This window comes from Carassius gibelio, chromosome B5 (assembly GCF_023724105.1).
Source record: "Carassius gibelio isolate Cgi1373 ecotype wild population from Czech Republic chromosome B5, carGib1.2-hapl.c, whole genome shotgun sequence".
Taxonomy (NCBI): Eukaryota; Metazoa; Chordata; class Actinopteri; order Cypriniformes; family Cyprinidae; genus Carassius; species Carassius gibelio.
In genome coordinates, this window is record NC_068400.1 from 5026095 (window position 1) to 5042335 (window position 16241).

General features: G+C 37.0%; 1 protein-coding gene and 1 long non-coding RNA gene across 7 annotated transcripts in view; one reads left to right on the forward strand and one right to left on the reverse strand.

The window, feature by feature from the left end:
• Positions 1-16241, forward strand: part of LOC127958691 (TNF receptor-associated factor 2) — a 68048-nt gene that overhangs the window by 15221 nt on the left and 36586 nt on the right. For 4 of the 6 annotated variants that reach the window (XR_008154114.1, XM_052557657.1, XM_052557656.1 and 1 more), the window contains exons 2-4: positions 6224-6444; positions 12179-12257; positions 12893-12991. Coding sequence is in view for 5 of the 6 variants with exons in the window: in XM_052557657.1 (XP_052413617.1) it covers positions 6224-6444; positions 12179-12257; positions 12893-12991 (399 nt within the window). In the remaining variant the exon portion in view is untranslated. Of the gene's footprint in view, positions 1-5724; positions 5871-6223; positions 6445-6603; positions 6677-12178; positions 12258-12892; positions 12992-16241 lie in introns of those variants that run through there. The other 2 variants (XM_052557658.1, XM_052557659.1) reach the window with 2 other exon arrangements.
• On the reverse strand, positions 1852-15614 carry LOC127958730 (uncharacterized). Its single transcript, XR_008154140.1, has 2 exons — positions 13413-15614; positions 1852-8545 (listed from the first exon to the last, which is right to left on the reverse strand). It is a non-coding gene; the product is annotated as an uncharacterized LOC127958730 (long non-coding RNA).

Here is a 16241-nt window from a genome sequence, read left to right on the forward strand (position 1 = left end):
TAATGCCTGCTACAGGTCTAAAATAAGTTGGCACATGGTCAACAAAGGGCTGAAAAAGCAATACATTTTGAAAAGATTCAGCTGGGAGAACGTCTCGCAACTAATTAAGTGAACAGGATTATCTATAAAAGTGATGTCTTATGGCGCTTTTCCACGATATGGCTTGGTACGGCTTAGTACAGTTCACTTTTGGGAGGTTTTCCATTGGGTACAGTACCTGGTACTTTTTTAGTACCAGCTCGGTTGAGGTTCCAAGTGAAGCGTACCATTACCAAAACATGACATGTAAACTCTGACTGCGTCACTGAACTTGTGATAAACACAACAGAACCACTAGATTTAAATCAGCACAGCCAGTAAAGGATTGAATGTAACTGTTTTGAACAAGCTCACCTTTATTTGGAAATCAAAAATTGTCTGTCTGTTGAGAAAGTACAGACGTTTCTCTCATTGTTAGCAGAGGACTGGATCCAGCAAGAGCTTGATGGGGCAATGTGGAATGAAAAAGTTATTCAGTCGAGGCAGTAGAGGAATAATCCTATTAACTATAAAGTGATACTTAACTGAATTGGAATAGCAAACCATGCAGAGCCAAGGCGTGCTGAACTGAGCCGAGCCGAGTCATACCACACAGTGGAAAAGCACCATTAGAGAGGCAGAGTCTCTCAGAAGTAAAGATGGGCAGAGGCTCTCCAATCTGCGAAAGATTGTTGAAATAATATTTGAAAATCACTGGGTATTATTTTTCAAAAATTGTACCTGTCCCCTGCAAGCACAAACACTCATAAACATAGAGAGAGGGAGAGAGACCGGATTCACACTTTCAATCTGTATGATAAATGGTTTAATTCAGAAGATAGGCTTAACTCAAGCCATATATTGATTGTAATGTGCTGAAAAATATTAAAATAATAAACATAAACAAGTGACGGCACACATAACAGTAATAGTCCAATGATTAGCATAAATCAACTGCTCATAAGGCTAGGACATTTCTATTTTAAAAACTTCAATCTCTAAAGGAAAAAAATAAGAGATGGGAGGAAAAATATTCTTCAGTTTCTTCTGTTGCAATTATATTCTTGGGTAATTATACTGTATATAGACTGCGGGCATCAGGGAGCCATTTGAGATTTGCAATCACACTTACTCTGTTTATAGTACAGAGTAGCAGTACTTGGCACACATTTTACAAGATTAGATGTTTGCCAGTGGTGTTCAGGATCTGAAAATTGTTCGCCATAATCCTATCAGTCATCTCTCCTTACTGTTCATGTGGGAAGTGAAATGTTATGTTCTGTAATGTAACAGGCTACTATGTTCCTTAAGTGACTCCATAGAACGGGTTATTTGTTTTCGCGCCTTTCTGAATATGGATTCAGCCACACCTCTAACCCAGTCGGGGGTGTTTGTTGTCCACACATAACTCTTATTTGACATCATCCCAAGTTACTGTAACCGTTATATGCTACGCAATTCTTTTTCACAATGTGTTTGAGAAAACGGGGGAAACTTTTAAGACATTAATCGCTATTCGATATTCTCTAAATAAATCAACTAATCAAATATTTGAAAATCGTGACCCATCCCTAGTAAAAATAGGGCTCCAGACTAGGGATATGCCGGTATCAATTTTTCCTGTTGCGATTAATTGATCATGCTTTTATCACGGTATATGGTATTATCATGGTATTGAAATTTAGTTTCAAAAAGGGGTCATAATACAGTATAACAGGTTAAAAAACCTTTTTATAACAAAAATAACTGAACATATAAGTACAATAAAGCAATACAGAAAAATATATCAAGTTAAAAGTTTTACACAGATTAATGTGCAAAAGAACTAGAAAGTCAAGTCAAGTAACCTTTATTTATATAGCACTTTAAAAAATATATATTGCGTCAAAGCAACTGAACAACATTCATTATGAAAACAGTGTGTTAATAATGCAAAATGATAGTTAAAGGCAGTTCATCATTGAATTCAGTTATGTCATCTCTTTTCCGTTAAATAGTGTCCGTGCATTTATTTGCAATCAAGTCAACGATATCGCTGTAGATGAAGTGACCCCAACTAAGCAAGCCAGAGGCGACAGCGGCAAGGAACCGAAACTCCATCGGTGACAGAATGGAGAAAAAAAACCTTGGGAGAAACCAGGCTCAGTTGGGGGGCCAGTTCTCCTCTGACCAGACGAAACCAGTAGTTCAATTCCAGGCTGCAGCAAAGTCAGATTGTGCAGAAGAATCATCTGTTTCCTGTGGTCTTGTCCTGGTGGTCCTCTGAGACAAGATCTTTCCAGGGGATCTGTATCTGGGGCTTTAGTTGTCCTGGTCTGTGCTGTCTTTCAGGGCTGTAGAGGTCCTTTCTAGGTGCTGATCCACCATCTGGTCTGGATACGTACTGGATCCAGGTGACTGCAGTGACCCTCTGATCTGGATACAGACTGGATCTGGTGGCTACAGTGACCTCGGAATAAGAGAGAAACAGACAAACATTAGCGTAGATGCCATTCTTCTAATGATGTAGCAAGTACATAGGGTGTTATGAGAAGTGTTTCTGGTTCCGGTTTACCTTATTAATGCAGCCTAAAAATCCTTTAACGGATTTGGATATTAAAAGCATATTAGTATGTTATGTGTAAGCCAGGTTAAAGAGATGGGTGTTTAATCTAGATTTAAACTGCAAGAGTGTGTCTGCCTCCCGAACAATGTAAGGTAGGTTATTCCAGAGTTTAGGCGCCAAACAGGAAAAGAGTTTTGAGAACGTAGCGGACGTAGAGGATTATAATGTAGAAGGAGCTCATTCAAATACTGAGGTGCTAAACCATTCAGGGCTTTAAAAGTAATAAGCAATATTTTAAAATCTATATGATGTTTGATAGGGAGCCAGTGCAGTGTTGACAGGACCGGGCTAATATGGTCATACTTCCTGGTTCTAGTAAGAACTCTTGCTGCTGCATTTTGGACTAGCTGTAGTTTGTTTACTAAGCGTGCAGAACAACCACCCAATAAAGCATTACAATATACTAACCTTGAGGTCACAAATGCATGGATTAACATTTCTGCATTTGACATTGAGAGCATAGGCCGTAATGTAGATATATTTTTGAGATGGAAGAATGCAGTTTTACAAATGCTAGAAATGTGGCTTTCTAAGGAAAGATTGCGATCAAATAGCACACCTAGGTTCCTAACAGATGATGAAGAATTGACAGAGCAACCATCACATCTTAGACAGTTTCTAGGTTATCACAAGCAGAGTTTTTAGGTCCTATAATTAACACCTCTGTTTTTTCAGAATTTAGCAGTAAGAAATTACTCGTCATCCAGTTTTTACATCGACTATGCATTCCATTAGTTTTTCAAATTGGTGTGTTTCACCGGGCCACAAAGAAATATAGAGCTGAGTATCATCAGCATAACAGTGAAAGCTAACACCATGTTTCCTGATGATATCTCCCAAGGGTAACATATAAAGCATGAAGAGTAGCGGCCCTAGTACTGAGCCTTGAGGTACTCCATACTGCTGTTGTGATCGATATGATACATCTTCATTCACTTCTACAAACTGATGGCGGTCACATAAATACGATTTAAACCATGCTAATGCACTTCCACTGATGCCAACAAAGTGTTCAAGTCTATGCAGAAGAATGTTGTGGTCAATCGTGTCAAACGCAGCACTAAGATTCAATAAAACTAATAGAGAGATACACCCACGATCAGATGATAAGAGCAGATCTTTTGTAACTCCAAGGAGAGCAGTCTCAGTACTATGATACGGTCTAAATCCTGACTGGAAATCCTGACTGGAAATCCTCACATATACCATTTTTCTCTTAGAAGGAATATAATTGTGAGGATACCACCTTTTCTAGTATCTTGGACAGAAAAGGGAGATTCGAGATTGGTCTATAATTAACTAGTTATTTGGGGTCAAGTTGTGTTTTTTTTGATGAGAGGCTTAATAACAGCCAGTTTGAAGGTTTTGGGGACATACCCTAATGACAATGAGGAATTAATAATAGTCAGAAGAGGATCTATGACTTCTGGAAGCACCTATTTTAGGAGCTTAGATTGTATAGGGTCTAACATACATGTTGTTGGTTTAGATGATTTAACAAGTTTATACAGTTCTTCCTCTCCTATAGTAGAGAATGAGTGGAACTGTTCCTCAGGGGGTCTATAGTGCACTGATGTGATACTGTAGCTGACGGCTGAATGGTTGCAATTTTATCTCTAATAGTATCGATTTTAGAAGTAAAGTAGTTCATAAAGTCATTACTGCTGTGGTGTTGGGAAATGTCAACACTTGTTGAGGCTTTATTTTTCGTTAATTTAGCCACTATGTATATATATATATATATGTGTGTGTGTGTGATATGTAAATATCTGTGTGTGTGTGATGTAATATCTGTCTCATTAAACTTAATTTAAATAAACAAATATTCGAATATTGTTTTTTTGTGAGCTCAAATATTCGAATATGATATTTGCTGAAAACGCCGATCCCTAAAAAAATTTATAATCCAGATAGTCCTGTTTATGACTCACTGTTAAACATTTGTGATTGTATCTCCATTAGGGGCTGTTCACATATTGCGTCTTTTGCGTGCTCATGTTCGTTATTTCCAATGTAGCTCATAATGGAAGCGACGCGGTAGCGACACGCTCGTTTTTCCAGGCGCGTCCACACCGCATTGAGTTAAAAACATCTCAACTTTTCAGAGAGCCGCAAGCGCACCGCAGGTCATGTGACAAGAACTATCCAATCAGCTTCATCCTTTCCCATAACATCGTTAAAATCTCAGCCAAGATGAACGAACAGCTGACCATAGCTATATATGGATTGCTATTTTGAAATAAATTTAGTAGCAGAGCTACTGCAAGTGATTTTCAGTGCTGCAAATCCATTTGCTGAAATTTCTGTGTCTTCATGGAGAGAGCAGGACATGGTTGCTTAGCAATGGCAGACGCCTCAGGAATGCAACTACTTGAGCGCTTTGGAGAAGGAGAAAGCAGCGCGCCTAGCGTTTTCCACGCTTTTTAGGTGCCATATGTGAACGGCCCCTTAGGCTATGGTGTTTTTTTTTTTATGTGTGGGGGGCGGCACGTAGATATTCCTATATATATATATATATATATATATATATATATATATATATATATATATATATATATATATATATATATATAGTTTGTGTGTGTGTGTGTTGGCATGAATATTTATATATATTTGCTTCTTTCCATTTTGTATTTACTTGTTCTTTTACTTTCAATACTCAAATAAGTTTAAGATTTAAAAAATAATTATTATGTTTTAATTACAATAAATGTCAAAGATTTTTACTCCGTATTCTAAAGGGTGGCTTCAACTTCTGACAAAGTCATTTTCTGGTAAGATATCTGTACTTTTACTTGAGTATGACTTTCAGGAACTTTATACACCACTTTATACAAACGAGGACCAGTGGGCAGCCATATTGCTGCAGTGATCAGGGTCTCACCTCAGTCATGGAATTGAAGGTGGAGAGAGCGCTTGTTATTCACTCCCCCCACCTACAATCGCTGTCGATCCTGAGACTCGAATCTGCAACCAATGGGTTACAAGTCCGACTCTCTAACCCTTAGGCCACAACTGCCTCAAAACTATTTACAGTGTCTGCTATATTTTTTCTCCATAAGTTATGACCGATAACAAATATTTTTGAACTCTTTTAAACCAAAACTGAGCTGTCTCATACCCTCTCACTCACAAGCACTTGTCAGCCTTTGAGATGTAATTCTTATCTCTTAATGTTTCCTTGCTGCTATGGTAACCAGTGGCCTTGGGGTATCACAGACATCCCGGCACCAACTCCAGTTGTTTGGTGAGGGGTCTACTGGGCAGTTCGTTAAATACAATATAATGATGTGTCTGATTTGTCCAGCAGTTACACTGTGCACAAAATAATGCAGACTTATAATAGTATTTATAGTATTTTTGTAATGAATTAAAAAAAATGACATCAGTTTCACATTCTAGTGTGACTCTTTCCAAGTCCAACCCTACACTTTTTTTATGTGGTTGAATATCCTCTTTCACTCATTAATACTGTATGTCATATAATGAAAGATAAATTAATTGTAAATGCAATTTTATGTTGATTTTTAAACAAAGGTATTAAAACACGTCTGCCGTTATTCTGTTAATTTGTGCTTTTTTATTCATTTTTTTATACAGATGATCAGCACTGCTGGCACTGTGGGTAAATGGAAGGCAATGGCACGTCCATCTTTACCTTCTTCATTGGACTCCACATTACCTGGGATATCTCGAGAAGTGCTGTCTGTGTCCATGGAACCAAAATATCAATGTCAGCAGTGCAAAGAAATTCTTAGGAAACCTTTCCAAGCACAGTGTGGACATCGCTTCTGTGTGTTCTGTTTCAAACAACTCACCAGGTACCCAGGGCAACCCTCTGCCTCTTGCTCTGCATTTATTGCCACCCTCTCCATGGACATTCCCAATCCCTTTAATCTACCACTGCACTGTAGCTAGATGGAAAAATATCCCTCCTTTTCGCTTGATGTTGATCCACTCTTTTGCCTCTTGAACCAAAGGGTTCTCCTTCAGTCTGGATATACTATCTTCACTTACCTCTGTGGATATGTCCTAGGATATTTTCAATCTTTGGTGAGCTTTACCTTGGTGTCAGTCATTTGGCTATAGCTTTTTGTCAACTTTATAGTGATTTTATCTATCAGCATATATTTTTTTAATATACAACTAATGTTATGTCTGAAAACAAGTTTTTCTGTGCTTGAAAAAAAAAAAGAAAAAAAGGAAGAACTCATGAATGTGAATTACATTTTCTGTTTGAGAAGCTATAAAATGTTATCTGGTATGAAAACGAGTGGAGTATTACACATTTTAAAATGAAGAAAGAGGATTTATTTTCCATATTTTAAATAAGTATTCTTTCTTTGAAATAATTGATTTCAAGAGAATCTGTATAGAAGAGGGATGATCACAAAGAAAGATGAAAAAGAAATAAACTATTAAACTGCTGATAAGCATTAAACGACGACCTGTCTTAAAAATGTCTTAAGTAAAAAACATGTAATGCTCTGTCTGCCTGTTATCATAATTGATTAATATATATAGAAAATAACGTAAGGCTTATAAGTTAATTCCACTGACTGCTATTGTATCTAATATAATTGAAAGTCATATGAAATGCATTGCCTAATTTATTGTACTCAGAACATATCCTTTGAATTCATAAACTTTACCCACCTGCAAATTTCATTGTGAGAAAAAACTGGGCATGTTAAAAAAAAAAAAAAAGACATTATAGGGACTCACCAAAAGAGAATGTTTTGGAGAAGTTTGTGAGGATCAGTGGTGTTTAGGTACATAAGGGCCTCAGATGCTACTAACACAGACATGGTGGCTTGTTCTGACAGAGCCTGTTTATTGATGATGATGACCGCCTTCAGATTGCTTAGTTTCTGTACATTCAGAATGTTTTCATTTGTTTTTTGGTTTGTTTAGTGATTCTGAATGATTGATAGACTTAAGGTGAATAATTAATTCCTGCAAGTTAAACTATAGATAAAAAATTGTTGGTCTCTGTAATAGGGCTGTCACGATATTAGATTTTTCATATCACGGTTATTGTGGCCATAAGAATTCACGATGTCGATATATCGTGATATCTATAGAAACCTTGGGGTAGGGAAGATGTCAGTCAAAATTATTTTTTACTTTGTTCATTGAGTTTTTCTTTTTCACCCAACGAGCATAATATTGATACTGATAAACGCAGGGCACAAGACTCTGGCTTTCTCCGTCTTCTTTGAAGCTCTTATGAAATAACAAGAGAGAAAATACTGTCAAGTTCAACAGTATGATGAATAAATATTAATGGTAACACTTTACAATAAGATGCCATTTGTTAACATTAATATATTAACGAACATGAATGAACAATGAACAATACATTTATTACACAATTTATTCATCTTTGTTAATGTTAATAAAAATCGAGTTGGGGGGTGAAATGCTCGTTTTCACTCAATATCCTGTTAATCTTGAGTACCTATAGAGTAGTACTGCATCCTTCATAACTCCAAAAAGTCTTTAGTTTTATTATATTCATAAGAGAAAGATAGTCTGTACCGATTTTTCCCGGAAAAACACGACCGGCTGGAGGCGTGACGTGTGGGCCGAGCTAAAGAATCACGAGCGCCAGTAGGCTTTTGCGTTGAGAGCGTTTGGAAGCTGTGACATTACCGTGAGGAAAAAAAAACATCATCCAAAACAAACCATGGCTAACAGTCAGATTCAGCCGTTTATTTATGATCCAGAATCAGATCCCGAGGCTGAAACTGAACGAGAGCTGAAGCAGTAACGACTCGCTCCGAGCGGGGCTCGAACCCGGGTCTCCGGCATGGGAGGCGGACGCACTAACAAGGAGGCAGAGATATTTTAAGCAGTTTTACTCACCGCCTGCGGTTCCAACACACGATCGTGACCCTTTTTCGTTGAGATTGCATCATCCTTAAGAAATAAACGATACGCAAATCCGGCGTCAAACTGGGCCTTGTTTGTAAAACAAGCATCTTCGAAATGCAGGGAACAAACAAAAACACTTGCACAGCTCCGTTGATGCTCTGTAAAAATAAACTCCATCCACTGGTCCCTTATTGTTGTTTTTTTTTTTTTTTTGGTAATCTGTGCAGGGTTGTCTTGCCCTGGCGACCAAAAACACACTCCTTCAAACGTACAACTTAATTTTTGAAACTTTTTCCATGTTTAGCCAACTCTAACTTTAATCCAACTCTTTAACAGTGTAAAAAACTCAGTATGCATGAAATAGCATTTCACCCCCCCCCCCCCCCCCCCACCCCCTTAAGTAAAAGTGCTTTTGGCTGTAGCGATTATAGGTACAAGCATGGAAAAAGTTTAACCATCATTTACTTGTGGCTCAGATAATTGTCAGTTTGCATACAGCCTTATATTATGTCAGCCAGTAGAAGATGCAAATGGGAACATCAAATTTGGTGTGATACATTTATCCTTCCTCATGTTTTGCTTTTAATTATTATTACGCACATGCTGCTTTCACTTAAATCTTTTCCTTAGGCCATCCTTAAAAATATTCTTGTTTGCCGTAACCCAACCGACCCTGTCAATTTAGGATCAACTCAATGTTTTTTTTTTTTTTGCTTTTAGTCCGACCGACTTGCCGGTTGTACATTTGCGTTAAGTCCAACCAATTTTTTTTATGCTTCAAACAACTAACACAAAAGCAATAAAATAGTATTAATTATATTTTAGTAAGTATTGTAAAATTACTTAAGAATGAGAAGTTGTCGTCATAGCACAAAGCCCCTCCCTCGATATCACGGTCTCCGCCATGTTGGCAGGATACCGGCGGCGAAACAGGATTGTTTACACGTGTTGTTAACTCGGTAGTAGAGGAGGTTCTCGCAATTCTGCACTGTTTTACCATGCCTGGAAGTTACTGCTGCGTTAAAAACTGCTGCAGTACCTCACACGATACATATGGAAAACATAGGAACAATGGAATACAGTTTTTTTTTAGGTTACACCAAGCGCAAAACAGCGGTATTTGGAGAAGCTCTCAAGCGGCACAGAGACCAGGACCATTTACCTCCATGCACACATATGGACATTGGGAATCATATTGTCTTTGGTTTAAGTTACTACACAATGCAGGAGTTTAAAAGCCACAAGTCTTTGGAAAGTTACGAGGCTTTCTGCTGTGGCTGGGTCCATCTACAGCAGGTGAAGAAAACAGTGTTGTACTGGCCAAAGTAAGTTTATTCACATGCGTTTTAGCGTATTGTAATTACATTGCATTTAGAATGCACTTCTTGACCAAAATGACAAAGTAATTAACTGCGACTGTTTCGTAAACACTAGATTGTAACGAGATGTTCAATTTATACAAACGTTTCCAACATGTTTTGATGTAACGTTAGGCTAAAGCTTTGTATGTTTAGTTATAATTTGATTTTAACCCAATGACACATACTGTACCAGGTTTTTTTTGTTGGGGGCTGCAAATTGGACAAACCAGTTCTGGGTTAGCTAGGGTAGTTAAATGTGTGATTGCGAGATGTAAATGTCCTGGTTAGATTAATGCTATTAACAGCGTGAATGCAAAGTGACTTACATCGTAAAGAATATAATTCCCAATGTCCATATGTGTGCACAGAGGTAAATTGTTCAGCTCTCTGTGCCGCTGCAGGGAACTCGTATGGGTCGATATTTTAGATGCCTGAGAGCTTCTCCAAACACCGCTGTTTTGCGCTTGGTGTGAGCTTGTTCCTGTAAGGTCCCCTTTCTTTTGCCTTATGTTTTTGCATTGCTTTACTTTCTTCCTTTTCTTTCGCGTATTCGTGGATCCGTCTTGATCTGTTCCGCCGACAAAATAAATGCGCAAAAATGAAAGCGCTCTGAAATGTTTAGTCGCGCCTCTGTGAAGTTCTGAAGGCATTGCTCCTGGCAACCAATAGTGTATCCTGCCATCAAGGCCGACCGGCTCAGACCCCTCCCAAATCAATCCAAATTGGCACGTGACTCCTCACTCTCATTGCCTAGGCCTACATACAAACGAAGGCTACGTTCTTTCTTTAAAAAAAAAACTGTGATGTCATCTATGTTTACACGGATGTCACACTATGGCCTGTGCGTTCGCTTTTTCTCATACTCTCGTTCACTGTCAGAGTCAATGGTTTGCACTTGGTAATGATGGCTGCGGCTGCAGTAAACAAAATGTTCATGGTCACTGTTCAAAGTCATATGGGTTCAGGCACCATAATACATCTACAAAATTAATTAAAACAGCTCAACACCGCTTTAACTTGGCACGAAGTTCTGGAAAAACTGTGCCCAGATCTTTTCCCATCCCTTCTCCCGTCTAGTCTAAAACCGTGACCGTGTAGACTGTCACTTATGTTTGAAAATATATTGCACAAATCGATTGGACCAACTAACACAAGTTTCGAAAACGAAAATAGGAAATAGATTTTAACGACCTTCTCTCGCAGCACGTCCAGGTTTTTTTTTTTTTTTTTTGAAACACGCGTCACGCAGCAACTGCAGCTTCGGACACACACGCGTAACAGCAAATAATACTTCTGCACAATGTTTCTCTTTTTACAACAGAAATGTGAATTCTGCCGGTATTCTCATGCATACAGATACTGATTCGGGCTAGAATTGCCGTATGCAATTTTTTTTCTTCACATTTCTAATTGTAAACACAGCCATGTTGAAGCCTGCAGTAAATGTTTTGCATTGTTATGGCAGTCCACTCTGCTTATTGTTTTTCGAGAATGTTGCACTCCTGTTTGTCATTGTGCACTTAACTCCAATAAATCATCAGAAATATTGGTCTTTACCAATATATTGAATCTTTACATTCGTCCTGCCTGTTGTCCATGGATTTACCTATATTTGGTGTTATTTGCTGTATAAAATGCATCTGGACATGCTAAATCGTTTTTACAATCGATTCAATGAAGTCTTGTCACTCAATTCAAACAAGATTTGTTTTTTACAAAAGTGACAATCCAAGAAAGTAAACAGTCTCTCATTTGTAGGTTGCAAGCTGTGGATTCAAGTAAAACAGTATAACAGTACCTCATTTTTTTTCTTCTCACCTGAAATCCATGCAATTAACATGTTTGTGATCTATATAGCCTGCATCAAAATGAGGTTTGCAATGATCTGCCAGAAGGCACGGGTTGAAGACCCAGTCTGTGACGTCACGATATGCTAATTTGTTTAAATACATACCTACACAATCAATATCACCAAAATTGTACTTTTTTTTTTACATTGAAACTTGAAAAAATATATATATATATAGACCTGCCTACCGACCCTTTAAAAAAAAAAATATTTACTGTTACTGCAAGCCAAAATATTTTTAAGGATGGCCTTATCAAAGCACTACTTTCTTGTTGCAAATTAAGCTTGAAAGCTTTCTTTGGGTAGATTTTATAAATAGCCCTCAAATAAGAGAAGGCTGTATATTAATGCTTTCCCAAAACTGTGGTGTTTATAGTGTGCTTTAAGTTCGATCTTGCCTTGCTCTGTTTTGCAGGCTGCACAGTTAAAGTTAAAATCTTTACTGTTAAAATCTTTCCTCTTCATTAGCTTGGGGCCCATACCATGCGAAGCCTGTCGTGCTGAGGGTATATTTGAAGAGGCAACATCTATGCTCAATATTGCAGTGGTAAGTACTATCATTCTTATTTCCTTTTAACTCTTATTCAGTGTATACATTCTTGGCAAATGTACAACCACTGGTGTAATGTTTAACAGTTACAATTAGAGCTGGGACGTAAAATCGATGCAAAAATCAATTCGTAGATTTTCAGAATGCATCGCGATTTCTCTGGAATCGATACTGTGCTTGGATTTCAACTGCGGATGACGCAGTAGTTTTTATTTGTACACTTAAATGCGTGCAAAAAGAGAGCTTGTGTGTTTGGCCGAGTCATGTATTTTTACCTCAGCTTAAAATGCTTTTATGCCATGAGATTAATATAAAAACAGAACACTGTGAACACCTTTGTAATTCGCTTCAACCTTTTTGAATTTTGTGAATAATTTTAAGTGTATGTGTAAGGATTTGGAAACAAGCAGAGTACGGCTGTTTCTAAAGCATGCAGTGTCATCTGCTGTTCAAAACTAAGTTCAGAATCGATTCAAGAAAGAATAGTGATGCATTCTGAAAATATCAGAATCAATGCTCAATCATTTATCGATACATGATGCATCGATTTATTTTCCCAGCCCTAGTTACAGTGCAGTTTCAAAGGGTATTTGTTAATGAAGAAAATTCCATGGTTTTTGATTCCCCCATAGGCATTTCCTGATAATGCTGCACGAAGGGAAATTGATAGCTTGCCAGCCAAATGCCCAAATGATGGATGTAGTTGGTCTGGAACACTGAAAGAGTATGAGGTGAGAGCATTGTTCACCTGGCTTGTCATATCGGTAACACTTTAGTATAGGGTCCAATTCATACAAATAACTAGTTGCTTATTAGCATGTCTATTATTAACATATTGGCTGTTTATTAGTGTTTATAAAGTACATATAATGCATGACATCGATAAACCTAAACAATATCCTAAACTTAACAACTACCTTATAATCTATTAATAAGCAGCAAATAAGGAGTTAATTGAGGCAAAAGTCATAGTTAATGGTTTGTTAATAGTGAGAATTGGACCCTAAAATAAAGTGTGACGTCATACCAATCTTAAAATGTTTTACATTTCCAAATGTCAACTATTATGATGACATTTTCTTTAAACATTTTTAAGTCTTCTAACCCAACAGTTAGGCAAATAATAAAAAATAAAGAGACAGAGCAACATACGTCATAATCTGAAAACCACGTCCACCGGGTGGGGGTGCAATCCAGAGTTCTCCATTGACTTTCTGTTGCGGGAAGCTGCCTCCTTGTCATTTCCGACTTATGACTTATAAATTTGCTTCCTGCGATAGAAAGTCAATGGAGAGCCTTGGATTGCTTCCCCCCAGTGTGGGCATGGCCTAAATGGATTCTGTCTCTATACTGTCAGTTTGGAAAAATAACATCCGCCCATGCCTGTGAGTATGAAAGTCAGCACTTAAAGATGGGGGTTGGGTGGAAAGTCCCAAGGCTGCCTGGAAAGTACCAGTGTTACCATGTACACAGTAGAAGATAAGCTTTGAAAATTGCTAGTGTAGTATTTGTGTTTTAAAACTGTTAAAAGCATAATAACCTTTTACCCTTCTGTGTAATGATAATGGTTTAGTTTATTTAAAAATGTTAAGCTTGGAAGGCTTTTTTGTATTGAAAACTGTTTTCAGAATAAAAAATAAACTAATTTAATGAGTACTGTAGCTTCAGAGAGCTGATGGATATTTAGTGTTATAAGTGTATGTGATTGTGTAAGATGAGAGTAATGCTTGAAGTTATTTATAATTTGTGAACCTGTAAATTTTGAGTGCTAACAAACTCTTGCCTATTTTCTAGGGCTGTGAATCTTTGGGAAGGCAGCGATTCGATTCACGATTCATAGGTTTTCGATTCGATTCAAGAACGATTTCTGCAAATTTAGAACGATTCAATTCTAATTTGATTCACAATTAATTCGATTCGATTTGATTATAATGTTTAGATTTTGCACTCTTTAAGTGCATTCACAGGATTATTTAAATGCTTCCCCTAAATTTTGTAAATGCTAAGTCAGGGGTCAAATTACACCAGCCTTTATGGTTAGAGGACCATAGATTAGAAAAAAGAAAAAAGAAAACACATTTTGTCCATTGTTATATGCTAGTTTAATGTTGCTATGGCATACGCAATAATGTATGTAAGCCAAGATTTTAAAAAAGAGCTTTAAGAGTATTATGTATAAGCTAATATTTTGTCACACCGGGGATGTAGCCATCATTTCAGAAGTGACAGAAATGTCAAATACAATTGTTTTATGTATGTAGCCTATGTATTATCATAATTATTATTATTATTAATTTTATTGTATTTTTATTTTTTTACAAGGAATTCTCTTCTTTTTTTTATTACTTTTAATTAACTGTAAGAAATCAAATACATTGCTGGAATAATATTCAATCATTTGTTATCGATAATTTTTTCCAAATGGCAATTTTATGATTGATTTATATACTAGGCTACATTTAATTATCAGTTATTTAAATTTTCTGCACAGAATGAGGTAGAAAATATACTTTATAGTTTCTGTACTGTCATAAATTCAGTTTAGCTGCAGATAAATTCAGTTTAGCTGCCTGGCATGCCTCTGAGAGCAAGATCACTTCTCTTTCAGTGTGAAAACTTCTTTATTTAATTTTCAGAAAATAAAATGCTATAGTAGCTATTTAACGTCACAATCACTGTAGAGAGTCAGGAGTTGGAATTGCGAGTATTGAAAATGATCAGGATAGAGTATTTTAGCATCTATTTAGCATAGTATTATATACAGTTGATGGCCAGCCTAATTGGGCATTACCGCCACCGCGTAACTGTAATTTAGTCGCGTGTTAAAATCATTTGCGAAAGTATCGCCAGGTGGCGCAAAGGGACAGAATGCGAAATTAATGTAATTGTAAAATTAGATAAAAGAAGGAAGTAAAACAACAATAACATTATGATATAACATTGTAACATTTAAAGAAAAAAAACAAATGTACAATTTGTTAATTTCAAAATGTAGGATAGTCTTAGGCTACAGTCTACTCAGCAAAAATTAAAAGAAGACCATTACACAAAGGATCATATGCATGCTATTTTTTATTAAACAGTAAATAAATTAAAGGGCTATATTATATAAGTTTTCATTTCATTTTCATTTCGGTTCATTCTTGGTTTAAAAAAAATCATCAGGTTTCATATGCAGAGCGAAATGAGAACGGTCCAGCATTTAGCAATAATTAGTGTTAACTCTGTTATTATTCTTGATTTTTCAAACTACCAACACTTTGCATTTTTGAATTATGCCTTATGTGTGACCAAAAATTAACCCTTAAGGCACCAGAGTTTTTTGGAAAAAATGTTGTATTTTGTCATCAATATTTCAAAAGCTTGTGGCTTGAAAGGGCTTAAAGATAAACGCACAGACGCGAATACACGCAACCTCCATTTCTTTCTCTCTCTCTCTCTCTCTCTCTCTCTCTTTCTCGAATAAGCAATATTTGACAAAATGGTTTAGCGATTTCTCATTACTGGGGGGATTAGTCTACGGCAGTTATCGCCCTGATCAGACATATGCTGTGGCACTATCATACAGTCTGTAATGATATGACATTAGCTGTAGCAGCCATGTTTACGAGATAATTCATACCCCTTCGTCTGAAGTGTGGTCCCGAAAAATCTTCGTTTGAAGGGCTATCTGGCCCTTCCCCTTACACCTTTCCCTCCAACCAAAAGAGAATCGAGACACCCCTACCCCTTCACATGAACACGCGAAACGGAGGGGAAGGGCTAAGGTGTAGAATTGGGATTGGGCCTTAATGCTTACAATGTTATTAGTTTGGCATGTGATATAGGGAAAATCGTTTACACAAAATAGCTTAAGCCACTTTGAAACTCTCCTGTTATTTTTATTGTTTAATTTTTTTATAGGCTACGTTATGAACATAACATTTCAAACATACCGAAATACTTTATCCATGGAGTGAAGGGGGAGCTTGTTCCTGTATC